Consider the following 26899-nt stretch of genomic DNA (forward strand, 5'->3'; position numbering starts at 1 on the left):
GTTGATTTAGTTGGGGGCAAAGGCAGAAACATGACCTGGGAAGCTTTTAAGTCAGTTTCTCCTGTAATAAATGCAGGGTAAGTATGCAATTAAAACAGAGTTTCAAACAGACAACGGAGTTTCCTTTTTGTCAGTCAGTAACGACGACTTTGAAGTTTAAAATCTCTGGTTCTATAGGGGTCATAGGGTGGTACCAAAGCCAGTGTATGCTTTCACTCACTTATTTTGGGAGGAATCCTCCAGAAAGTTCCTACATTGATTTGTATTAAGTCAAAGAGGAAATATGTGAACAAAAACTGGGTGTAACGGTCAGTCAGTGACGCGTAGAAACGCTCATAGAGACTAATCCAATAAGAACATCTACTGAGTATTCTCGGATTTACGTCGCTTTTTGAAATTCCTAATACGATGTGACTACGAAGAATACACTTCAGAACTATCCTCCTCCCTAACTTCAGATCCAAAAAGTTCTGGTCCATTGTTAATAAATTCCATTATACCCCTTGGATTCATGATGCTGCATCACTATATAATACCTGAAATGTAGGACCAGATAAACCAATCTTCTTCCTGGAATTCAAGCGCTCTCATCAAATTCCTCACTCACAGATGACTATACCCTCTTTCCTGTCAACAGTCACTGCCTGTCAGATATCCAGATCGATCCCAAGGAGACTGCACACTAATTATCTAAGATCCCCATTAGGGTAGGCCGAAAAAAGGTTTTTTTTCCTGATCAAATTTGCCCTATGCGGGAAAGTTGCGAAATGATATAAGGATCTCGCACACAAATTTTTTTTCAAATCGGATAATATTAACCACTGCCGCCCGAGCTCTAAAGTTTAAAATTTTGCGAAAAATCAGGCTGATTTCAGAATCAAACGGCTATTAAGACAAATTTTATGAAAATATGGGATAATGGATAATATCAAAGAGTGGATACATGTTTATAGTTTATGAAAATGAAATTTGAAGTTTTTTTGACAAAATCTATGGTTAAAAAAATGTCTATGAATTAACAACAAAATTAGAGTATAGACCACCCGCACAACACAACTCATTTTTTCCTACATTTCTAAAACTCCATTTTGGGGGCTAAATTGCAGGTAAAATAATATTTATTTCGATTGAATTTCATTTCTTATCAAATAAGTCATCATATGGTAGCAAATAATCCCACAAAAAGTATTAATAAGGTAAATTATTTGAAATTAACATCAATCATAATGACGAATAACGTACCTGTGGAGCTATTTTCAACAAGAAATTCAGCCAAGGCTGAGAAAAAACAGAACCTGAACACCAAGCATTTCACTAAGTAGCTCTCTGCTAGTTTCGTAAAGAAACTACCCAGAACTCACCACGAGGAAGAGGCTACCATCGAGTTCCACCCGTGTCCCCCCCAGCCAACCTTCCGAAGGACACGATTGTGAAAGCACATCAATTGCTCTGAAAAATTATTTCGTGATTTTTTTCAAATTTCGGCTGAATTTCTCCGTCTCTTATGCACGATAATGCCCATCCATGCCTGCGTTCTATACTGCACACGGTTTTTGATGCTAACATTATCATTTGTGCCATCCTTTCAACTGCTTGTGTATGGCAGGGAAAAGGTACTTCTAATACAGATCTTTCCGTAACAAGGTCTTCCAAGTTTTTGGTTGTCATCCCAGCTACTATTGGTGGTCGATTTACCCCATTTGGTTCCCAGTCAACCAATTCAATATAATTTTGAGCATCGAAGTTTAGAAAGATTTTGTGCCTTCCCGGCGAATGGACTGAGTGAAGAGTTCTCGGGATCGCCACCAGGGCTGTGAAGTGTTCATTCACAGCATTGAGGACGATGACCGAGTCGGACATCGAAACGTCGGCAGATATGGAGTTCCTAACCCGGTGGCGATCCCGAGAACTCTTCACTCCATCGAAGGTTAGCTTTGGAAAATTCGAATTTCCTCGATTCCTCCTGCTGAGTTTCTTTCGATTTCAATGTATTTGTGATGCCCATTGCACGAATTTGTCTGCGTTCATCGGCTAACAATGCAAGCAGAATTACATTTCCCTGAATCATAGAGTAGCGGCGTAATTTGATGTCTCTATCTATATATTTCATAAGATGAATCATGTTCATATTATGCTTAGGGCCTTCTGTTCAATATTGTCTCAATTTTATTGAAAACCGCATTGGAGCGTAAACTTCGATAACAAATTTTGCCAGGGTCATCAGTTCTTTTGACGGTGCTGAACGATAGTTCATTGCAATGAAGCAGGCAAACAAACCAATGCAAAGGTCTTCTTAGGGCCATTTCCATTCTCCTGATTACTCCGGCTTGGCTTCCGGTGTTAACCTCAGTTCCATCGCACACAATTGTTTGGAGTCCATCGGTAATGATCATTTCCTCCCCTAGAAAATTCGTGACGGAATCTTAGAGGCCAATAGCTTTGCCGACACATGGGGTGACACGCCATAAGTAGCGTGAACCGGGCTCTTGAACGAGAGTTACATGCTCCTCACCTATTGTTTTTCACTTTGATTGACTATAAACGAAAGCAGAATCTTTCCTCTCGTCGAAGTAAAGCGCTTGCAGTTTAACAGTTCCCACATTCCTCCGAAGACACGTGCGCAATCTTTCTCTTTCCCTTCTAACTTTGTTCTTGTCAACAAATAGTACACTGACTCATTGAGTAACCAACCCGATATCTATCAGGTGCGCAGATGCAAGTGTTGCAGAGGTATGGTTTGATATGCAGAATTATTCACAGGATGATGCAAATCTTGCCAATTTCAAATTACTTACACTAACCTTTTTCCATGAAATCCTCTCCTTCACTTGCATTACATAACTCTCCGTTCAATGTCATTTCATCACCTGAGTCTTCCGAACTGAAGTGTTATGACAAAATAGGGTGGAACATTCGGGTGTTCCTTTTTTCTTTCCAACCTGCAAAGCCTCGTATTCCTATTTTTGGTCTTCTGCACATCGATGGCGCCTATCTTCATTTTCCTGCCACTTCTCTGTCCTTAGAGAATTCCCATTCTAAACAAGGCATTTTCGAAAGAATATCACAAACAGAATCAGTCTCACTAAAGCAATTTACATGCCACAACATCAAAAAGCTGACATGCGTGACGAAGGAAGTCTTGCTTCAGATCAATGAAAGCATTCTTGTTGACAGATCGAAGAATATTGCGATTATTTCCATGATATTGAATAATTTGTCAAACAATTTGCCTATATCCAACAACTGGGATGGAGGATCTATGCCAAATGCCTTCAATGGCATAAGCCACTGTCTCCGCGATTCCCGGCAGAGAAATAATGGTATTTTAACTTTATTCTTCTTCTTCAATGTACCAAGAGTACAAAAACATTTTCATCATCTCTTCATAAGTGGGCAAATCATAACCCATGAAATTTTCGGGTGCAACAAATATCACGCACTCCACTCCACACTGGTACGCTTTTCCTCTATTTTAACCATTGCGTCAATCCTTCCGTATCCCTTTGGAAGGTTGGTTGGGGGAACACGGGTGGAACTCGATGGTAGCCTCTTCCTCGTGGTGAGTTCTGGGTAGTTTCTTTACGAAACTAGCAGAGAGCTACTTAGTGAAATGCTTGGTGTTCAGGTTCTGTTTTTTCTCAGCCTTGGCTGAATTTCTTGTTGAAAATAGCTCCACAGGTACGTTATTCGTCATTATGATTGATGTTAATTTCAAATAATTTACCTTATTAATACTTTTTGTGGGATTATTTGCTACCATATGATGACTTATTTGATAAGAAATGAAATTCAATCGAAATAAATATTATTTTACCTGCAATTTAGCCCCCAAAATGGAGTTTTAGAAATGTAGGAAAAAATGAGTTGTGTTGTGCGGGTGGTCTATACTCTAATTTTGTTGTTAATTCATAGACATTTTTTTAACCATAGATTTTGTCAAAAAAACTTCAAATTTCATTTTCATAAACTATAAACATGTATCCACTCTTTGATATTATCCATTATCCCATATTTTCATAAAATTTGTCTTAATAGCCGTTTGATTCTGAAATCAGCCTGATTTTTCGCAAAATTTTAAACTTTAGAGCTCGGGCGGCAGTGGTTAATATTATCCGATTTGAAAAAAAATTTGTGTGCGAGATCCTTATATCATTTCGCAACTTTCCCGCATAGGGCAAATTTGATCAGGAAAAAAAACCTTTTTTCGGCCCACCCTAATCCCCATCTGCCCCTTGCCTGACTGAGATGGTCTCAGTCCCATATTATACAGTGCAACCTCGATATAACGACACCCCACGGTGCACTAATAAACACTCGCTATATCGAATTGTCGCTTTACCGGAGGTGGAGCAAATAATAGCCAATATACCCGTTGCGAACAGATATACAGGAACAGGAGTGGTGTGGCGACAGATAAACATCTATCTGATAAACGTAAGCATAAATCCAGCCGAAAGGCGATGTTTTTTTGCATCACTAAATTTCCTTACTCAAATAACGACTAACTAATCAAGCAATTTATACTGAATAAAAATCATGCAAAGCATTGTTTCGTCAATCATTATATTTATTGAACGACAGTTTACCACATAAATTTGAGACTGAGCACTCCATTAACTTCGTTTCTAACAGATCGCTAGCAATTACAGAGGCAAAGGAGTCTTGATGAAAGTCTTCCGGCGGTGAAACCCTCGCTATGGCGAGAGCCAACACCGAAAGGGTCTCGTAAAAACGAATTTTTTAACCCGCTTATTATAGGGTCAATTGACGGTGCATCGGCTATCTCTCGTAATAGCGGGGGTGTCGCTATAGCCCGTACTCGCTTTAACGAGGTTCCACTGTACATAAATATGGCTCAAAAAATTAAGTCTCTAACCATTGCCCCATTTTTCTAATACCTGTTCTTTCCTGGATCTGTGAAAGGATCATCCTGAACCAATTTTATTACTTCACTTCCCCATTTCTCTCCCCTGATCAACATAGCTTCCAATAATGACAGTATCTGCTAAGAAAACTCCATTTCAGTATGATTATACAATTGATTCAATACCCCTTAATCGTGAGTCATCCTTAAAAGATCTAGGAACCATAATGGCCCACAAATTTCTTTTCGCCAACCAAATTTATAAAATTAAATCAAAAGATTAGATCTTGATAGAATAGAGGATATAAGATAGATGGAGTTGACAAATAGCGAAAATACTGGACTATACAACAAGTACACAACTTGAAAATACTGACCAATGAAACCTTTACAGTGAGAGTCCTCCATAGCATCATAGTATCTCAGCTGGTGCTTGATAGAATCAAGAACAAACCATCTTTGCTTCCATCCTTTGAGCAAGGCACCCCTTTTGTAAAGGTAGCCTTCATGAGTTCTGTTCTCAGCAACATTAGAAGAAAACTGATCATAATATTGCTGACTGGAGGTCTGCATTGTATTGACACCTGAAGACAAAATTTTGTAAATACAGTCAATAAATACTTCCAATACTATCTAGAGCAACAGCAACTCATAGACATTAAAACTAAATCACCAAAAATAGTCCATAATTATAAGAACAGGAGAAACACAAATTAGGCCTCTAAAAGTGCTTTTAGAGGCCTAATTTGTGTTTCTGCTCAGTTACCCACATTTTTATATCAAAGTTAGATTTCAAGCTTCCATCCAAAACGTCGAAGTCTAATGCTATGACCACAACAAGGGACTAGATCCATTATATGATACACTTAAGGCAAATGAAAAACATACAAATTTTTCACAAATTACTAGACAAAAGACCTATGTGTCTGAAGGATAATGGTGACAAGTGGGTAATTCTTTCTCATTAAAACATGGCAATAAATTGAAAATTCAAGGGTCAATTGCATAGGCTTCAATACAATTGTCCATGAAACGATCAAAACATACCTGAACCCACAGATCCAGAATCTCCAGCTGTTCTTCCAGTCATTGTCTGAGCTGTTAATGTTCCATCACCTGAGACTGCTTTGTATTTGGTGCAATTCTTTGGAACATTTTCCATGCACTTTTCATGGCAGCTATAACCACAATCCATACACCTCATGCCGGTCTGAAATGTGGAATTAATTAATATTCCCAGGAAAGGAAATTCAACTATAAAAATAAACTGTACTTGGACAAAATGGAAAAGGTTAAGGATATTATTCCTCACACCAATTAAATTTGGTCTTCAAACCAAGTGCAGAATATTTCTAATGGCAAGTTTTTATTAATATGTATGTACTTTTATCAATCATTTAAAAACCTTTGCTCAAAAGAGCACATAATCATTGGTTGGTGAAAGGAATGTCATTTTTTATTAACTCTTCGAGACTGAAATTTTAGTTACACAGTAGAATGGAAATTAACTAATTTTAAACAACTTCAGCAGATTGCCCATCAGTCAGTCCTTCAATAATTCTCCCAATTCCTTTCATATCTTCCCCTAATCTTTGATTCTACCCATTCTCTCTTACCTCTACCACATCTTCTATCTCTGGGATAGTGGCTGTTTTCTAGTCTCTGACATTGTAAAGCCCACCAAGGCTTTTGCTACATTCTGCCCTCACATTAAGTTTTCCTGCAGCAGGGAATCAAATTTACATACGAGAAGGTGAGAAGTCAAGGGGTACATGTAATTTTCTGTTCTAAACAGAGTTGGGTGCTGATAATTGGTAAAGAAAACAAACGACATCAAACAGAACCAGTCAACACAGAACAGAGTCTAACTCGTATTAATTGGCCACCAAGTTTTTGTACATTTCCTCTATCAATTTCTGTACCTTACTCTGTTTAGACAAAAATCACTTGTACCCCTAAGCTTCTCACCTCCTAATATCATACGAGGTTTTACATTGAGTCTTGCACATTATGCTCACAATTGGTGGGCTAGCTCAAATATCTATGGAATGGGATCTCAAATCTTATATCAAGGTGGTTGAGACACGACTTTGGAATTTTGTCAAACTTAAGATTGAATGCCTACACTACAAGCTACATATAACTCCCATACATGTATCAGGAAGCAATAAGATCACTCCTCAGGACAAAAATATGTATGTCCAAATGGAAAAATGAAGATTTAAAAATGCACATTAAACTGCAGCAATATTGACAAAATAACCTAAATTCAGTCCCCCAAGATCCAATTAAATTATGGCCATGAGATATTGAACATGATTGACTAAAAACATAACATGCTTTCTGAATTAGAAAAACTACTTCACACATGGGTATCCCTTCAACACTTCAATTAAAAATACACTTCACATACCATTGATATTATGTAAATTGAATACTGGGCAATTGGTAAGTTAGAATTTATGGAATAACATCTGTTGGATTATTATCTGTCCCCCACTAGTTCAAATAAAACAAAGCACCTAAACATACCTTTTTACTTTAATACCATCATTTTTCTCAACCTGAACACTTTCTTTGCCACTTATGTTAGGTTATGACGTCAGCTGACGCACTTAAAATCATGACAAAAGTAGGATTACTCAAGTGCTGTCTTGTAGCATTGTATGCCTACCACCACCTTGTCCTCTAAAGCCAATGAAACTTTGTACAGAGAAAAAAGATGCATCTGTAGCTTGCAGTGCACCTGGAGCCCAATGCAGAGATTCAGGTTTGAGTTCCTGACATATCAAATGATTTTTTGTTGATGACATTTTTGCACTTCATTAAAGTAGGAGCTAAAGAAATATAAATGCATAAGTACGTACTGATGATTCTGAACGACAAGCCAAACTAATGATACACCTTTTAGCTAATATTATCTACCTACAGTAATACTGATCTTTGCTATCAAATTTTCCAATCTAAATCTTTAGGCATAAAATCAATCAAAGGATACTTAAATCATCTAAATGAGCACCACCAAGTTAAAATAAGCACAAATGGGTCAAGAGGCAAAAAACACATTCATCCAGCCTAAATGAAAACACCTTTAAACAATTTTATTAAAATTGTCTAGCTTATGATGAAAGGCTACAATACTTAAATATGCTTACGTATTATTTGAAGCGGGACCGTAATTAAAAAGCTGCAAATAGCTCTTCAACACAGGATTTAAGCCCTATCTATAATTATGCATTCAAATTCTACTCTTCAAAGGCTACAATGTAGAAAGGGCAAGCTCACTTTGGAGTGACAAAGTAAATGTCTCACAGTAAAAGCTGAAAAGCATGGGTCACTCCACAAAATTTGATGGGAATCATCATATAGTGTCTCCAAGATTTTTATCCCATGAAAACATGCAATAAAAATAATGGTAAGAAAACCTTATGATGCACCCTCTTAGCATATTTGTAGCAATGTTATCACCCTACCATTTCCTAGTGTATGTTCATTATCAGTTTCACTTTTTGTAAAACAAGACTTTAAATCCGTTGGCTTTTAACACATAAATGCCAGAAAAATCCGAACACCCTAGAATGTCATAGAGTGCCATTTTGATACCCCTACATTTGATAATTGATAGAGGGGGTTTTTTGTAGGAATATTTTATGCTTTAAAACTACAATTTCAAATGTGGCATATTTGGTGTTTTTGTTTTATTTCAATAAATTTATGATTAAAAATATTAATACATAAATGGCTCTACTTAAAGTGTTATTTGCAAAAGTTGAGTCTCATGAGAGGAGTCGCACGATATGGGTAAAAATTTCTAGTTAAAAAAAAAATTGTTGATCGTTGCCTGATCATTGAAAATTGCACTCATGTGTGTCATTTTAAAAAAATTCAGACAAATTTTTCATCTTTCATCTTTTTGCAAGATCCTTATAATGAAAGTATAATTACTGTATATTTATGGTGTGAGGAGTAATATCTACATACTCTGAAATCACTTCCTGGAAGGTTTCAACAAAATAAATATGTAAAATGTTCATTTCTTTAAGAATAAATGTCAATATTAAAAAATAAAAGTAAATACATAGCTGAATATTATGATACCACTTATTTGATGATGAAAATAAGGATTAGGATGTTTTACATAGAGGCACTGACAATTATATACACTTGTTAACACAGTTACTTCTCTTTCCTTAACTTCCAACAAAGTACAAAACTCTTCCCCCAGGGCACTTAATATTTCACAAAACATTCTGTAAGAAATGAAAAATGTGTGCGCCCAACATTGACAAACTTCAAGGTTCACACAAAAAAATGTATAAACTGCAAAATAAGGACTTCACAGATGCAGTGAACCATGTAGCAGCATATATGCATTGTGAATCAATGAGATGTGTTCTGGAGAAAGCAATAGTTGGCAGAGATACGGAAATACAGCAACAATTTTGCATTTGCTAGAGACGTGAAATTAAAATATGGCTTTTGAAGCATTTATTCACTAAAACCTTGCATGAAATTCAAGTTGCCTGTTTCCAAGGTGTACATTACATCATTGGCTCTTCCTGAAACCTAATGTCATAAGTCAAGCCAGTCACTTTCCCAAACGAAGTGCGTCCTTCTGCCCAATTGTAGACTGTTACCTGACTAATTCACACATAATATGAAAAATTATTATCGAAATACAGAAAACTTGATTATATTGCATAAATAAGCATTTAATGCTATGCACCACAAAAGAGAAATGAAATTGCATTTGTAAAAAATCCAAAACTGAGATTTTTCCGTAGCTCTAGTGATGTGGCAGTGAAACACGAAGGGGAAAGGTGAGGTGGTTGGGGTAAGGTGAAATGGTTGGGAGTCAAGACGTACCTTGACTGGCCCCCAAAGAAGGCTCGTACACAAGTCACAGTATGTGGGTGTGGTGTAGTTGTAGCGCTCGAAGCGGTGAGGATGGGACAGGACGTGAGCGGTGGCAGCAGCTGACGATGCAGCCTCTGCTGCACCCACCATCTTCCCACGCATCAATATCTCTAGTGTGGATCGCTTGTGCAGCAGACGACCATGCCAACGGACGAGTTGCGTGGTGAAGGAGGAATGTCGCTGGCAAGCAAAGCGAGAACCTTTATAAAGCAGGTTCCCTGGAGCACTTTTCTCAATAGCGTGGGCTACTGAGTCACTTAAGTAACATTCTTTGAAAATGGACTTTCTTACACAGCATGAACTTTCAACATTACTCAACAAAAATGCATGAGCCTTTCAAAATGAATTTAATAGCACTGATTATTAATTAATAAATTATAACTTCAACACATAAAAATATTATTTTTCAAGTGACACAAGACAATTTTCACCAACAAGGCAACAAACATATCAGCTTCAATTAAATGAAAAGAAGTTTCTCAAGCAAAAAATGTAATGCTTCAATGCTTGTTAATTCAAGATACTAAAGATGGGGAGTAACTACAACAATTGACAGCATGATTCATCATATGCCAGCATACTTTCATTGCTCATGTCACTATTGACCTGTCTAAAGCCTATATGACCATGATACCAGAAATATTGCTCCAGAGAACTTTATCATTTTTACTCCTACCATACAGCAAGGAAGAGCTACAATACATTACAACACAAATTTCTTCCAACAATAATAGGGCAATTAATTAAAAGGGAGAGATTGAAACATGAAAGATTAAGTAGATGATAATCACAGCAGCATTACTTGAGAAAACATATCCATATACTTTGAAACACCCCAGAAACGTTTCCAATGGGACAAAAACAGACTGGAAGATGACTAACATGCAGCAGATGAAGGTAAAATGAAGTAGAGTAAGCATATGCAATGAGAATACAACTTTGGACCACAACGTCAACATGAGTGACAGCCTACAGGGCACAAAACACTTTGAATAGACAAAAACATAGAGACTTGCATCTACAACTTCCAAACAACAAAATCAAAAGAGAGCATTCTGTAAAAATGCGTGGAACACAAGCTTAACAATAGCAAAATAAATAAATAAAATATAATAATTTGATATAAATACATTTCTAAACATGCACATACTATCATTTCCTCGACAAAATCAAATTTTGATAAAAATGCTCTCATGGTTTTCTAATAAGGCAACCATGACTCATGGGAATGAAATGGGAAGTTTAAGGTTGAATGATTTTTTAATGCTGTTTCACAACATAAAATCAATAACAAAGAGCTATTTTTAAATTCTAGTGTAAATAACCACCGAAAATGTTAAAAAAAAAGGCCACTAAAGGCAAAAAAAGGGTTGTGGGAACATAAGCAAACATTTTTTCGCGACTTATTAAAAGGTTTGAAATTACGAAATTAGATACAACAAAGTGCCAATTTTCCGGTCCCTCTGACTTAGAATAATCGAGAGTTTACGGTACATTAATTTGGCAACCAGATAGAAAATAAAAAATAACAATGGATTAAAAATAAAGAATTCATTGTGTATACTAAAATGAGGCATCATGCCAAAACATATTGAAAAGCACAAACATTACCCTTGGCTAAATTTACATTTGAGGAATTTTCTTAGCAATTGGTTCCTCAATGAGATGTGGTATCAAAGTGATTCAGGATCATGCAAATTCATGGGGCAGTAAAATATTCCCAGACAGGGCCAGATTTACCCAAAGTTACGCTATAGGCACCTCTCCATTCAGCCCCCCCTCCCCGATTTTTATGGTAAAGCATAGCCACTTGGATGAGGTGACAGACGATCTTGGGCTGCGATGCCCCTAGGCACCTGCCTATTTTGCCTTACGGTAAATCTGACCCTGTTCCCAGAGCACAATTTATAACTCAACCTTTCACACAAATAAAATCAGCTCATGTTTAGGACTAAACAAACTAAACATGCAGACAGTCAAGACACAACCATACCGTTAGGGAATCAGAAGTCGGTAGCTCTAATTTATCCCAAAGCACATTCCACTTCTGGGGGAGGTGACCAAGGTCTGTTTCCAGCCTATGTATTTCTTCTAAAAGGTGAGTGAAAGCATCTGGTATAGATTGAGACACTCCATCATATCTGTAAATAAAAAATATTCACATCATTTGTTTTCCAAAAGCATATACTTGTACGTAAACATCAAGTAATAAAAAGGATTTTAAAATGACTAGTAACGTCGAAAAAAATGCTCAAGTTAAAGAAAATTCAAGATTTCCCAGAGATACATTAAATCTCTAAGAATGAATCCCTAAATTGGGGCAAGAGAAAACTCGAGTACTGAAAATACGCAGAGGGAAGGATAAAATAAATGTAAACTTGTAGGGACAAACAAATCATTTCAGCAGAGACTTTCTCCAGTGATTCTTTGTTTCCACAGTTATTTGAATTCAGTATACCGAATAAAAAATCAAAAGCCTTAGAAATATCCCAACACAATAATATTTAGGGAGACATACTACCAATAAAATCCATATTAATTATTCAAACTAATAATTACCGCATTTGACGGCATATAAGACACTTTTTTTCCAAAATTTGGTCTCAAAAAAGTTACCTGCATCTTATACGTGAAGGACACAGGATAACTTTCAATAATGAATGCTATTTTTAGCCCTGATAAAGGTCTAAACACACATAACTTTTTCTACATCTGCCATAATTATTTTATCAGGTTTAACTAAATTTTTGTCAACAAAAATATAGCTCAAAAGAGAGAACTGGGATTGTTTCCTTCCTACAATGCACCGTTCCAGTCAAAAAGTAAACAAAACTAGTGAAGCTCGCTCCGCCCTTGGTGTGGAGAAGCAGGGAGTAGCACAGAGTACAACATTGTACTACTCATTCAACGTATGACGCCAGACACTCAGCCGACACACGTGTCTGTATCAGTGCTACTCTGAATAAACGAGCCGGTATTGATGCCTTTGTTTAAAAAAATACCCAGGAAAATATGAGTAGAGGAAACAAGAAATTAAGCTATACAATTCAGTATAAACTAGGAGTGTTAAACTATGCCAAAGTGCACGGAAACAGAGCAGCAGCAAGGTATTTTGGTCCACCACCTTCCGAAAAAACGATGCATACTAGGCGACTGCAGGAAGATCAACTGAAGACTGCTAAAAAAAAAAATATAGCGATATTCTTGTTTTCCATGATGATGATAGTGGAAAGGATTTTTATGATTTTGAAAGTGATTAAAGTCTAAATACATGATAGGCAACCTTATCCTTGAACCTGTGTTTTTTGTTGTTTCTGCTTTATTTTGTATCATATTCGATTGCTTGCCGTCCATTCAGTTATTCACAACTTAAATTTACACATCATGTTCAAAATAGCTTGCTGTTTGTTAATTTTCCTAAATATAACTATGTTTGGTATTTGCATTCAATGATTGTTCATTTGGCTATTGCAAAACATGAGAACTAAAAGTTAATTTAAGAACATTTTAAGTTAATGTGGAACCGCACCGTCACGTGGACTATTGAAACATTTTTTCGTTGTGTGTGGCCTTCTAAATAAGGGTGCATCTTATATGCCATCAAATACGGTATTGAGAACTTTTCACTTGCAGAAAATTATTGATTAATAACCTTGACTTTCGATACCGCCTGACTATTCGTATAGCATCTAGGTCCCTGTGACGCCACGTGGGTGGCATTGCATGGGTGCCAATCTGGCATTTTTCAAGTGAGGTTAAAATTGACCATTAACATTAATCAATGCCTTTTGTTTTCTTTTATAAAGGAAACCACCCTATTGAGAGATCCTGGTTGGCATCCCAGCTAAGCCATACCATTTTTTTCATTGAAAATTTCACCATAGGTGTAAATAACACATGATTGCATACAAAGCCACTCATTAAACAAAGTGTTTTGTAACCCTTGGATTACTGATTGATAAAGAAAAATTAAAAATGACATTTTAGACACATGCACTGACCCCAGGGTGACGACCCTCCTCGCTGTTTTCCTTGTAACACCATCAGCTGCCTCTGCTTCTTCCTCTTGCTGTGAGTCCATTTGAATGACTTCAAAATCGTAATTTGGTCCATGTGACATCTCCTCTCCTAAATAGTATTCCCACACTTCCAAGTTAGACAGGTGAGATTGAGGTCGTAAAACCTACCACATGACAAAAAAGAGAGGCAAATTTAGCACACACAGAAATGCCTTTGCTTAAAGTTCCTGATTACCTTTGTAACAATGGTGTATGTGATTAGTTACTCTGCAAATATATGTATTTAAATGGGTGATAGCAGACGGTAAAATAGAAAAGATTTTTATGGGTGGTTTTAATAGTTTGCTAACATGAAAAACTTCTACAGTATGGCCAAAATGAAGTAAAGATTATTGAAAAATTTAAATGACTCAAATTTCTATAACCAACATTAGAATATTTTCAAACTCCTCAAAAATTCCAACCGTGTTTTATGCTCCACAAACACCTTCCCTCAGATGATCAATATCAAGGCAGTAATTCATGTTTTTTCGATGCTGAGACAAGAACTGCCTAGGGTGGCTTTAGAATTTTACAGACTTTAAATACCATTTTCTACCAGTAACAGAAAGTCCAATTTTTTTGGTTGTCCTTAGTGCACAAATAAGGGAACACATTTTGCAATTTTCAATAGCTATTTACTTCTTTTCTTAGAGGATCCTACTTAAAATATACTTGCTGATGGCATTTATTTTATGCATCTCAACTAGCAATGGCAACCTTCAGTCACTCATCTGCTAATTCACCAAACAGGCAGTTTAGTCGGAGGTATGAGGAATACAAGACATAATACCCTCTGCAAATAAGTGAATTGGATAACTGAATCACCACCAATGATCATCCTTCAGCATATGATTAACAGAAAACAGAATCAAATAAATGCTGAATTTTAATAGTGTAAATACTAAAGGGTGATGTTGAAGGCAAACAAATTACTAATATAGACTTACAGGATGTTCACTATCAGGTGTATACATGAAGTTATAAAACACAGGAGATCGGGCATGCTGCTTCTCAATGTAATCGAAGACAGACTGACCAAGGTGTTGGCCCATATTTGTACCAGCAAGGCGGCCACCTGAATGAAATTAGAATTTTTTTTTTGCATTGATTACGACTTCACTAAAAAAAATATCATAATCTCACTATGTTACTATCATACATAAGGTCATCAGCACTGACCTGGATAGACTCCTTCATCATCAGACCCAGTCTCCACACCTTTGTGATGGGAAGATAAAGATCCCTTTTTGTCATCAATCGCAGCAATACCACTCTCAACCCTTTCTAATTCTGAATCCAATAAAAATGTTCGGAACCGACAGGATACATAATGGTACGCCAGGAACCTGAGGTAAGTATCATTGAACTCAAATGCCAGAGGAAACTGCTTGTGGATCTAAATGAAGGAGACAAAAAATATAAATTAGAGCCAATATAAGAATTAATATTCATTCATGGTCTCCAAAGAAGATTGCGATTACAGAGAATGGGTCACCACCAACAGGAATATTTACAGTTCAAAGGTAATTTGGAGATGTCTCAGAGCAGATCTTTTCACTCTGATGAAACAATTTTACATTTAGATGATGAGGTACATATTTCAGTTATTACTCAGATGATTGATAATAATAAATGGGTACTCACTTGATGAACGACATCTAGGAACTGAAGGAAAGTAGGAGCGAATGCACTCGTTTGTGAGGATGGGGCAGTAAGGTTGCTGCGACGTGAAAATCTATGACCAAATGCTAACCACTCTTTCTCGACAAGGACTCTGAAACCATCTATGGTGCGGTAGTGTGGATCAAGACATAGCTGGGCCACGGAGGATATCTGAAAATGAACACACAGTGACAAATGATTAATTCACAAGAGGAGCATTATATCCAAGAAAGCTGGTTTCGACTCCATTACTGGGCATATTAATAACAATAAATTCATGATCATCTCTTCCTTCCTATGGTTAATCATTTAAGATCAGTAGTAAAATATATTGTTCTCCGAATGGAAGTGGTTGAGAGATTAGATACCCAAAGTTGAGAAACTGTGAGGCGATGACCCACTCAGTGGGATTGTGTAACGTCATCAACTTAACTGTAGAAGGGTTAAGGATGTTGGTTTTTTTTAACCACAAATGGCTTGAGAAGTAGGTTTTGGATCAAACATTCGAAATAACATGGGTCTCTTAATTTAGCTATCTTCTACTCTATCAAAATTGACGAGAAAAAAGTACTATGCTAGTTTTTGAGCATATTATTCGCATTGGCAAATTCAGCGATGGCAGTTTCACAGGTGTTCCAGCTTCCTTCTTTAGATAGAGGAGAAAATCATCCCATATTACTTACACAACTCCCAATGCAGAATTGATTATTGAGGAAGAAATGGACAATATTCAGTATACTTTAATGCCTCTGGACAAAAGTTTTAAGATATCATCTAAAAAAAAGATTGTACTATTCATCAGCCATATGACATTAAAGCAAATCTGCAAATGGCTATTAAAGACAATTAAAATCCATCTTGTAATATTCCCTTACCCCATGCATTAACATTTCTTGAAAGAAACATTAATAATTTTTAATTGAGTCCTTCATTTCCGCATTACCACACAAGAAGAAAGGCTTAAAAGTAAGTACATCTAATGATTCAGCAACATGCCTAATTATCCCATTAGTTTTGTGCATATAATTTTCATAAGGAAACCTCTTTTCAAAGATCTTTTTTATAAAAAATAATTAAATTTGTGAAAAACACATACCGTATGTGTCTGAATATAGTCCCCCCTTTTTTTTCCAAAAAAGCCTGTGGTAAAAGTAAAGGGGGGGGACTATATTCAAACGTATTTTTTTTACTTTTCCCGAAAATGAAGCCTCAAAATTAGGGGGGGGGGGGGCTATATTCAGAGGGGGACTATAATCGGAGAAATGCGGTACTTGATTTTTTATCTTCCTAAAACAAAGTATTAAATTATGATATCTGGATTCTCTGACTAACGTGTATCATTTGTGATCATACTAGCAATTTTTTAAGAATGCATTTCATTGTTTCACCACCACAAAATCTATGGAATCTTATCCTTGAATTGCAATTTACAATTACCTTCAATATTATAAGTGTATCTATTGAAAAAATTATATTTCTTACCTGACATGTTATATCTGACCCCTCCTCAAGACATATCATCACAGATGAGCCCTGGACATCAAGTAAATCAACCGCAGCACCCGCCAGTTGCATTATATTCTGCAGTTGTTGAAGCCATTCTGAGCTTTCAATAAGCCTAAATAAAATGAATAAAAGAGTATATCAATGATTACACGAGACAGTTCTCCAATTCTAGGCCTAAAATATGACAGAATTGAGTCCTTCAAAGGATCGAATTCCAAATCCCTTAATTCTTGAAACCATGTTCAGTGCCTCCAGTTATTGATGATAATATTGCACCAAAGACTTGTGAAAAATTCTTTTAATTGGGAATTCCACAGAAAATGGATGCGATTATAAAATATCCTCCACACTGAAAATTACTGTGAAAGCAGTTCTCCTATAACCTGCATTCTATTCGGAAAATTCGCTTTTAAGTCTTCAGACACTCATACCTCTTGTTCTCCAAAGCAATGTTGAGTACACACTTAATTGATAAGTTAATAGAGATTTGGTTAGCTGACTCTATTGTTGATAATTATAATAATGCTCTCTAATGTAGAATTGGAAAAATGTGCCCTAAAAGATTGTGCTCAATGAAATAAGAGAATGATAGCATGTGTCAGCTGAGTCATTAAAAATTTTTGAGGTACGTAACCTACCCCAAAAGTGAAAAAATTATGATACAATTCATTAAGGGCTACACCTTATCTAAGTACAAAATCACAGGTAGTGTAGTTTTCAGCAACTCCAGAGTGTGCTGTTGCAGAGCCAGAGGCAGTAATGTGATTGCCCAACTGCAAGTGAAGCAAATGAATATACATACTAGAGAAGATGAATAAACAAATGACACTCACTTGTGAAAACTCTGTTCTGGCTCCGCACTGGCAGATGAACTAGGTATACAGGCCCTCATAAGTTTTTTGAACGAGGTTTTGGTATGCCTCACATCGAAGTACTCCACAGGGATAAAATCAGCTTTGGCAGGGGACTCAGACTTCATGCCCTGTGTAAGGAACAATGAGAAAATTAGAATAATTCAAGTACATACTAAAATTGCCACTGGTGATAATTTATAATGCAGTTACAAATGAGAAGTGGAAAAAAAATTACAAATGAAATATGCATGTGCCACGCTATAGAGCCAAGAAGAATAGCTAAATACAGTGGAACCTCGATCTATCGTTTTTTAGGGGGATGGATAAAAAAAAATGATGAATGCGGGAAAACGACCAATGCAGGATGTTTGGCTGGATTGCCTAGGGATTCAAACAAGATTTTAGCTGATTACACCAATATTAATATTTTCTCAAAAACTTAGGTCATATTGTTGATTCGACTAATATCTCTTTCAAATATCCCAAAGGAACACGCCACCTTGCTCAAAAATGCACTCTACTTGGCATTTGCACTGCTATTATGGATTTCTGTCTGATGTAAAAATTCTTATCCATCAAATGCCATTTCAAGTGCACATATTTACGAGAGCAGTGTGCATGCTTTGCCTAAAACAACCGCTTTCGTCGAAGCAGTGATTGGTTGTGAGATGGATCACAAAGGCCAAAAATAGTTTATTATTTGAAATGTTCCTTTCTAACAATTAAATTTTTAATATAATTGAGGCAATGTTTAAAGCGTAGACAATGTTGCCTTAATCGTCAGTGGCACGCCCACCTGATCCTCGGCTTCATCCCACTTCTTGTTTTCACCAGGTATCTCGCTCTACCCCCACCCCTGCTGTCATGTGCTAGTGGACAACCTGAGCAGATGAATTCGAGGCATTGCAATACTCATGTGCTACTAGCCCGGATTCTTTTCTTCATTTTCAATTATTTTCAGTCCATCTTTTAAAGTTCTCACTTGTTTCTTTGGGAGGGCTATGGTCCGAAGACTAATAAAAATAAAACTAATAAAAATGAAATCGGACTTTACTGAACCCACACGGAAAACACTCCCTGGTTTTAAGTCAACCCACCCTGGGAAGTACTGAACCACTTGTTCAAGGTGAAGTTTGGTACTAATGCTATCCCATACAGCATAAGCAGAGCATACTGCAGGAGGTGAAGCATGACCATATGACTGCGCAATGAAATTCTTTAGATACCATGAAATTCCATGACTTTCACCAGTTCTCATAAAAGAGATTATCCTGACTTCCTCATGCATTACTAGAGTCCATTAGGTACCAACTATAGCAGCATCATGAAATAAGGTTTATTAGGGAGGAAAAAATTTAAAACGCGTAATGCAGAAGGACATTGAATGAGGACCTGCCTTTTTTGTGGTTTTAGAGTCTGTAGTTATTGGAATGGCTTTCTATGAGTACAAAATACAATTTTAAATCACTAATAGGAGTCACATGCATCAATTTTTTTCCTCAATTTAATGAGCCCTTCCCAAAGAAGGACGGAAAAAACTTTTCAGAAAACATGTAAAATGGAAAGTAAAATTAAATGCGATTAGCCATTTATGGATAATATTTAAAGATAATTATAATACCAATTAATGTAAAGACATTCCCAACCTAAATGTAGTTGTTGATGGTTGTCAACTTCAATAATTCCAATTTTATGCATTTCTCAGTGGTCTTGAAGCATTTTAAAAATTTTGTTCTCTGAGAGTGAGGTGTTGGTGCTATACTACAAGAATCATCGTCATTTCATCATTAAAGACTAGCAAAATAGAGATACAGTGGAAGATCTTTAGTTTGTAATTCTATACTACAGAACATATATTTAAGGGAAGGTTTTCTTAAATTTTGCCAACTCCATGTTGTCTGATGTCAAGGCTAAATGATCTGTTACAAGTATTCTGTATGCACATTTTGGCTTCGAAGGTTATCCAAAACAGAGAATCTCATTTCTAATTATCATTTGAATTGATGAATATTCAATTTGATGATAATAGCAGCATATGTAATCACATTCATAGGGCTTACGCGGTGTGGATCAGCCAGATCTGACTGTATTCACATTAATTCATCCCAATTATCCTGATTTGATTCCACTTTCATATTTTGTTCTGTAAGTAAGATAGTCATTGGTATAAGTATAAACAAAATATCAAACTTTTTGCCATTACTCACCTTCATCTGGGCTTTCTCTCCAAATATATACATTGCTGCCCTTTGGAACGTTTGCACACACTCAGTACCCGAATCAGAGTCCGATGACAGCCTGGGGTTAGCATGCCGCCCAGGGCCCATGCCATTGGCATTGGAACTGGGGGCAGGAGGGGGGCCCATGTGGCCAAGTCCAGATGAGGAGGGGCCACCGGCAGAGGGGTGAGGGGGAGGGAGGTGGGAGAGGGAACTCTGGGAATTATGCCGCCTGTCCTTCAAGGAGCCCCATCGTCCAAATGCACTTCTAGGGCCCTTGCCACCACTGGATCTGCTGTTTTGAATTAAATGATTTCACTTCATAAATATCAAACCATTAAAAGGGAACACAATACATTAATAAACTACTTGCCTGAAGATTGGCTTAGGGAGAAAAAAATGGAATAAAATCTCTTGATCATACTGATTTGTGAATGAAAAACTTTGCTGTTTCTACAATTCGGAACTTTATTTTCCTGACTAGTTTCGATACACTGTATCATATTCATAGGGCTAGTCCTATGAATATGATACAGTGTATCGAAAATAGTCAGGAAAATAAAGTTCCAAATTGTAGAAACAGCAAAGTTTTTCATTCACAAATCAGTTAGATGGATTTCTACAACGTGAAGGCCTCTACTATTCGTGCATCTTGATCATAGTTTCCCTGTGGGTAGTATGTTTTTTACTGGCTTTCTAGATATGCTCAAACCCTTCCACTACATTCTCCACTTTATTTCATCTCCAAACTAATCACACCAGAATAATAACTAACCCCTAAACTTATTTTATACTTCAACTTTCAGCCTCAAAATTTATCACAGTAATTTCTTGTTTAAAATGTGGAATAGGCCCACGCATACCCAGGAAACAATTAAATGCACCATCTTGACTAATGGCTGTCAATTAATTTCTCCTGCTGCATGCCAATTGAGGCAGCTTACAGGGCAGCATATAGATGGAGATAATTGTAATGCCTTATGCTATGGAGGAAGTCCACCACGGAAATTCTGTGCACTAATTTCATTTGCTCAAGAAATTCCATCATAAATCAGCATTCGTATTCAATTAGCCATGCCCAATTCATTTCTCATTTCAATGCCAAATTTTCAGGCATTAAAAAGGTTGGCTCATCCAGTTTAGGGCACCTCTGACAACAAGCTACGTTTTGTCAAACCAGGCCAACATCTCGGAATGGTAATGGCCTCATGCGATAGAACTTATGTCCCTGCCTTCCTACGCTACAAGGACAATTATACAAACTGGACTTCTGCTTTCATTTTTGAAAACTGAATAGATTATTAACCATATCCTCCTCAAGAATTATCCCATTTATCATTCTACAAAATCATCCGCATCTGAGTTGTATATTTTCACCAATGGGGTGAGACAAAAATGTCGGTAGCTTCGATAATAAACTTAAAATATGTACCTATGAAAATTGTTGCCCTATTACAGCAAAAAATGCCCTGTCCATTAGAATTAAATACCTTCTTGTTCCATGAGCAGACTGACTTATTTACAGGTCTGCTTCCAAGCAACAAATCAGCAAAATTCAGTGTGAGACTTGAGTTCAGGTATAGAGTCTGATGGATCCATAGTAAGAAGCAGAATATGGATAGTTTTTGTATTGTGGGAAAAAATACAGAGATAGCAGTTACTTACACATTAGCAGAAAACAGTAATTAACCATATTTAAATTCTTCTTCAAGATATTGGAACCACAACCATTTTTTTTATTTATAAGATAAAAATTCATGTCAAAAAATGTTACTAAGGCAATCCCCTCTACCCAGGCAACCTAATTTTATTTATACCATGAAACATGACTGAGACTTCTTGATGAGTAAACACAAACAAAATCCATTCTCTAGTTTCAAGACAAATGCAGTACAACAGCCATGATTTGAGGCATTTCAAGAGCAATGATATTTATTGCCATGCATTAACTAAAACTGCCAAAATATCTTCATCTCTAATGCAAAATGCAGGTGATTGGAATAATTTTAATAAGGGAGTGATGCATTTTTATTCTTCAAAATAGGGTCATTTCCTTCATCAAAGAAAACAAAAGGCATTGATTGTGATTCGTTACCCACCATTAAGGTATTCACAATATACAAATTATTTGTATTTAGAAATCCCAGTTTAAACGAATGGCAATGATCAATTTTAACCGCATTTGAAAATGGCTAGATTGGAGCCCATGCTCCACGTAACATCACAGGGACCTAGTTTCTACACGAATAGATAGCAGTTTTACATCGTTTGAGATTACCAATGCATGCATGAAACACAGAGCTCAGTAAAATATCTCTTCATAATCACCTATTAAAACTACCAATTTTACAATTTAAACAATCAAGTTTATTTAAAACTACCAATGGTTGGAAAGTTACCCTTGTTTGATAAGGAATTAATAATCCTTATTTAAGCCAAGCGCTACCTCCTAGCAGCCTGCATCGTAGCGGCGCACATATCCTCGCCCCAAGGTCACCTCACACGGCAGTAGTGGGAACCAGAATGACGTCACACGGGCTTTTCCAGCATTTATACTTAGCTGCTGAGTTTTCGCGCGCTTGAAAATTTTCACTTTTCATTTAATCGTGAAAAATAGATACCATCATTTAAAAATCTATAAGCGTGAAATGCGTACTCCAGGAGCAATAATTTTTCCATTTAGGCAATAAAAACATAAAAGAAAACCACCCTATTCAAGAATCATTTGTGCTGAATCCATGGCATAAAATCCTCTCACCTCAGAGTTCCCATTGCCTTGTTGAATGGATTAGTACGGCGGGAAGATTCAGGAGTAAGAGTGCTGCCAGCAACACTGTGAAGGTGATCTTCAGCAGCCAGCAACAATGAGTCTATGCTAAGGCTGCTATCTGACATGCCCCATCCCCCTCCAGCAGTCATCACTATGGCACCACTCGCACCTTGGAGCCGCATCATGGCTATGGGGGTGCTGGACACGAGGGCTGAGAGATACTTCTCCTGTTCCGTGCTAGCTGTTGTCGCTGAGGGATGAGCTGATGAGTGGCTCATGTCAACACCGGAAGCTGTGGAATCAAATATTACTTAATTTACTCTCTTTCAAAAACGGCAGAAAATGGGAAAAAGATAGTATGGGTTGCAGATGATTTTTCAAAGCGAGCAGCAAAGAGGAAAAATTAAGCTACAGGCAATCAAATGTGTCAAACATGAGATCATGATGATGAGAGTGAATGGTTTGGCAACGATTCCAAGCATACAGGTGCAATATCTAACTCATGCACGATATTTGCGGTCTAGTCCTTGAACATTCCATAACTGGAGAATCAATGAAAGATAATTTTCATTACCACCCGGTATACCCGATATTTTGTTATTATTCCAGGATACAAAATACATGGGATATTTAATAAGATATTCTTAAAATTTCAAACAGTCTAAACTGTAAACTAAATGATTATGCAAATTAAGTGAAAAATCAATCCAAACAGACTTCCTTATAAAAACAACGTAAAAGGAATGCATAATATGCTAACTTACAGATATTTAAGGATAAAGAGAATTAAGTTCAGAACTTCATTATTTAACAGAACTATATTATTCAGAACTTAAGTCACTGGCTAAGTCATCAAATCTTGACTACGTTCTTCAATGAGTAACTCTTTGCCTAAGTATAAGGATAAAAACAAGTACATATAGGCTTAAATATTCGTACAACATACATCAAGGTTGAAACTTGGCCATTGCCATAAACTTGAATGATTACGTAACATGAAAGTCCGGACACTAATTTCAATGGAACATAAAATTAAAAGAAAGACCTCATTTATTCATCCTATGATAATTACCCACAAAAAAGAGCCAAATTTAACGTTCAGATATCAAGAGCTGTTGAAGATAAAGGCAATGAATTCTTATCATTGATTAAAGCTGATCAAGAATCAGGAAAACCACCAATGAAGCAGCACTTTCGCAGCAGATATCAAAAGGAAAGATTTAAATAAGAATGTCTCCCTAGGAGTTAAGCTTCAGCTTTCCTAAACATTCTAAGAATTGGCATAAGAAAATGAAATAGTATGTTAAAATAATTAGACTATGCTAAATGCACACCAATTTACCATGAGACATGAGATGCAATGAAGGATGCTGATGATTTTTAATGAAATGTTTCCTTGACATCCTCATTGCAGAATTTTATGTAATCCGTGAGTTAAGCAACCTAGCTATTCTCATAAACGATTTAAGTTTTTCCTGGTGAATACTTCTGACAAATGTTTCTCGGGTTTGCATCCAGGTTAAAGCTTTTATGTAAGCCGACGTTTCGGAAGACGACTTGTCTTCCATCCTCAAGGCTGTGTTACTTGAATGAAGTTCAATTTCACACTGAACAGGATCGACCGTTTACGGAGACAACAATACGGCTCAGGTGTCGTCCGATTGGCTGTAGGTCTTTTGAAATTCTTCACGTTTAACCCTTATGTTTTTCATGCAGCTGAATACAGGTCTCCATGTAGTGCTTAGATGAAAACCGGTGTCCCGATTGAAATTTTTGGGATTGAGGCGGATCTCTATTGCTTCCTTAACTACGCGGTCCCAGTAACGTTGAGCATGGCAAAGGATTTTGGTGTCGTCCCATTTAATAGCATGGTCTTCATTAATGCTGTGTTCCGCCACGGCCGACTTTTCTGGTTGCGCTAATCTGAAAAATCTCCGGTGTTCTTTCAGCCTCGTCTCAATCGTTCGGCCTGTCTCCCCCACATACATTTTACCACATTCACAAGGTATTCCATAAACCCCTGGTGTCTTCAACCCAATCGGATCTTTCACCCTAACCAAGCGGTGCCTTAATTTAGGTGGTGGCAGATGGACAGTTTTGATATTATACCGTCGTAGAATGCGGTGGATCTTACCAGATATGGTTGACACATATGGGATTAAGGCTGTTGATAGCGGTTTTTCAGGCGGCTCATCCGGGCAACTCTTTTGTTTTATGTTGAGTCTGCTTAGGGCCTTAAAAATCTCTTGTTTTCCATAGCCATTCCGTAAAAATGTTTTCTTAAGGTGGTCTAACTCGGCTGAGATGCTTGTATTATCTGATATTAACTTGGCTCTATGGACCAAGGTAGATAATACAGCGGCCTTCTGCGATGGATGGTGGTGGCTCTGTCCGTTGAGATACAGGTCAGTATGCGTTGGCTTCCTATAAACGGAATGACCTAGGCTCCCATCTTCTTTCCTATGTATTAGGATGTCCAGGAAAGGAAGTCGCCCATTCTCTTCTACCTCCATGGTAAATGTGATACTCGGGTGTTGGTTGTTCATATGAGTCAAAAATTCGTGCAATGCAGCTGTGCCATGTGGCCAAACTAAAAAAGAATCGTCCACATATCTGAAAAAACATTTTGGACGGCAGGGAGCGGTATCGAGGGCTTTTCTCTCAAAATCTTCCATGAAGAAATTAGCGATAGCCGGTGATATTGGTGAACCCATTGCGACACCATCCATTTGCTCATAAAAAATATCCTCAAAAGAAAAATAGGAGGAAGTGAGCACATGATGAAAAAGTTTGACCGTCTTCTTATCGAATTTACTCTCTAGCAGACTCAAGGTGTCAACAAGAGGGACCCGCGTGAAGAGAGACACCACATCCAAACTAACCATCAAATCGGTAGGATCTAAACGAATACCCTTAAGAGTGTTCACAAATTCTAGTGAGTTTTTCACATGGTGTTCACTGAGACCCAAGAATGGTGTTAGGATACCCGTAAGATATTTGGCAACGTAATATGTGGGAGAGTTAATTGCGCTGACAATCGGCCTCAACGGTGTTCCTTCCTTATGAATCTTGGGCAACCCATAAAACCTAGGAGGCACTGGTGCTTGAGGTAGCAGGTTCTTTGCTGTCTCTGGTGGCAAATTCATTTCTTTAATTAACTTTGAGGTCCTTCTGGCGATGATATCCGTAGGATCTCGGGGTATTCTCCTGTACGTACTGCCACTGAGTAATTCCAGAACCTTTTCACGGTAATCATCACTTTTCATAAGAACGGTTGCATTTCCCTTGTCCGCAGGAAGAACAACGATTGAAGTTTTTCTTCTCAAAGAATTCAGAGCATTCCTCTCATTCTTAGAAAAGTTGGCTTTGGGCAGAACTGCATTTTTAAGTACATGAGAGATATCACTTCTTACCTCCTCGGCTGCATCACTGGGAAGTTTCCGAATTGCTTCCTCTACCCCTCCAATTATATCTCCAAATGGAATATTTCTTGGAGCGGGGGCGAAATTTAGTCCCTTAGAAAGAACTGAAAATGTACCTTCATCAATCCTCTCATCAGTTAAGTTAACAACTGTCCGGTGGTGATCAGTCGTGGGGAGCCGTTTCTCGGAAGATAATCTATTTATCAACTTCTTATTCAGCCTTTCCGTGTCTTGCTTGTGAACTGATTCTCCCAAAGCACTAGTTGCACGATCAACAAACTCCCAATCGAGTGGTGATAAAATGGTAGAGAGGCGTAGGTGGAGGTCCATCAGTCTTCTTGCGTTGCAATCCAGACTTCGTCTCTTGTCCTGAATTCGTTCTCTAAGCAAGGCAAAACTCGTCCGTCGAAGGATACGATCCACTTTCTTCGATTTCAGTGGTGACTTGATCTTGGCAAAGGTTGGGATGACTTCCTCGTCACGGCACTTCACGAGAAAATTAAGACTGCAAAGAAGTCTTGCCTTCTCCTTCCGCAACGCACCAAGTTCACAAACATAGCGATGTATCTCCTCCCCGTAGAGGTGAATAATAAACGATTTAAGTTTTTCCTGGTGAATACTTCT

General features: G+C 37.3%; 1 protein-coding gene across 6 annotated transcripts in view; it reads right to left on the reverse strand.

Annotated features, from left to right (window-relative positions):
* Nucleotides 1–26899, reverse strand: part of LOC124161827 (myotubularin-related protein 13) — an 89390-nt gene that overhangs the window by 3799 nt on the left and 58692 nt on the right. For 3 of the 6 annotated variants that reach the window (XM_046538027.1, XM_046538028.1, XM_046538025.1), the window contains 12 exons: nucleotides 22842–23145; nucleotides 20072–20378; nucleotides 17844–17992; nucleotides 16987–17122; nucleotides 15487–15675; nucleotides 15022–15238; nucleotides 14790–14917; nucleotides 13783–13964; nucleotides 11775–11922; nucleotides 9731–9961; nucleotides 5912–6074; nucleotides 5242–5448 (listed from right to left, as the gene is read on the reverse strand). In XM_046538027.1, the coding sequence (XP_046393983.1) occupies nucleotides 5242–5448; nucleotides 5912–6074; nucleotides 9731–9961; nucleotides 11775–11922; nucleotides 13783–13964; nucleotides 14790–14917; nucleotides 15022–15238; nucleotides 15487–15675; nucleotides 16987–17122; nucleotides 17844–17992; nucleotides 20072–20378; nucleotides 22842–23145 (2361 nt within the window). The remainder of the gene's footprint in view (nucleotides 1–5241; nucleotides 5449–5911; nucleotides 6075–9730; nucleotides 9962–11774; nucleotides 11923–13782; nucleotides 13965–14789; nucleotides 14918–15021; nucleotides 15239–15486; nucleotides 15676–16986; nucleotides 17123–17843; nucleotides 17993–20071; nucleotides 20379–22841; nucleotides 23146–26899) is intronic. The other 3 variants (XM_046538030.1, XM_046538026.1, XM_046538029.1) reach the window with 2 other exon arrangements.

Source organism: Ischnura elegans, chromosome 7 (genome assembly GCF_921293095.1).
Source record: "Ischnura elegans chromosome 7, ioIscEleg1.1, whole genome shotgun sequence".
Classification (NCBI taxonomy): domain Eukaryota; kingdom Metazoa; phylum Arthropoda; class Insecta; order Odonata; family Coenagrionidae; genus Ischnura; species Ischnura elegans.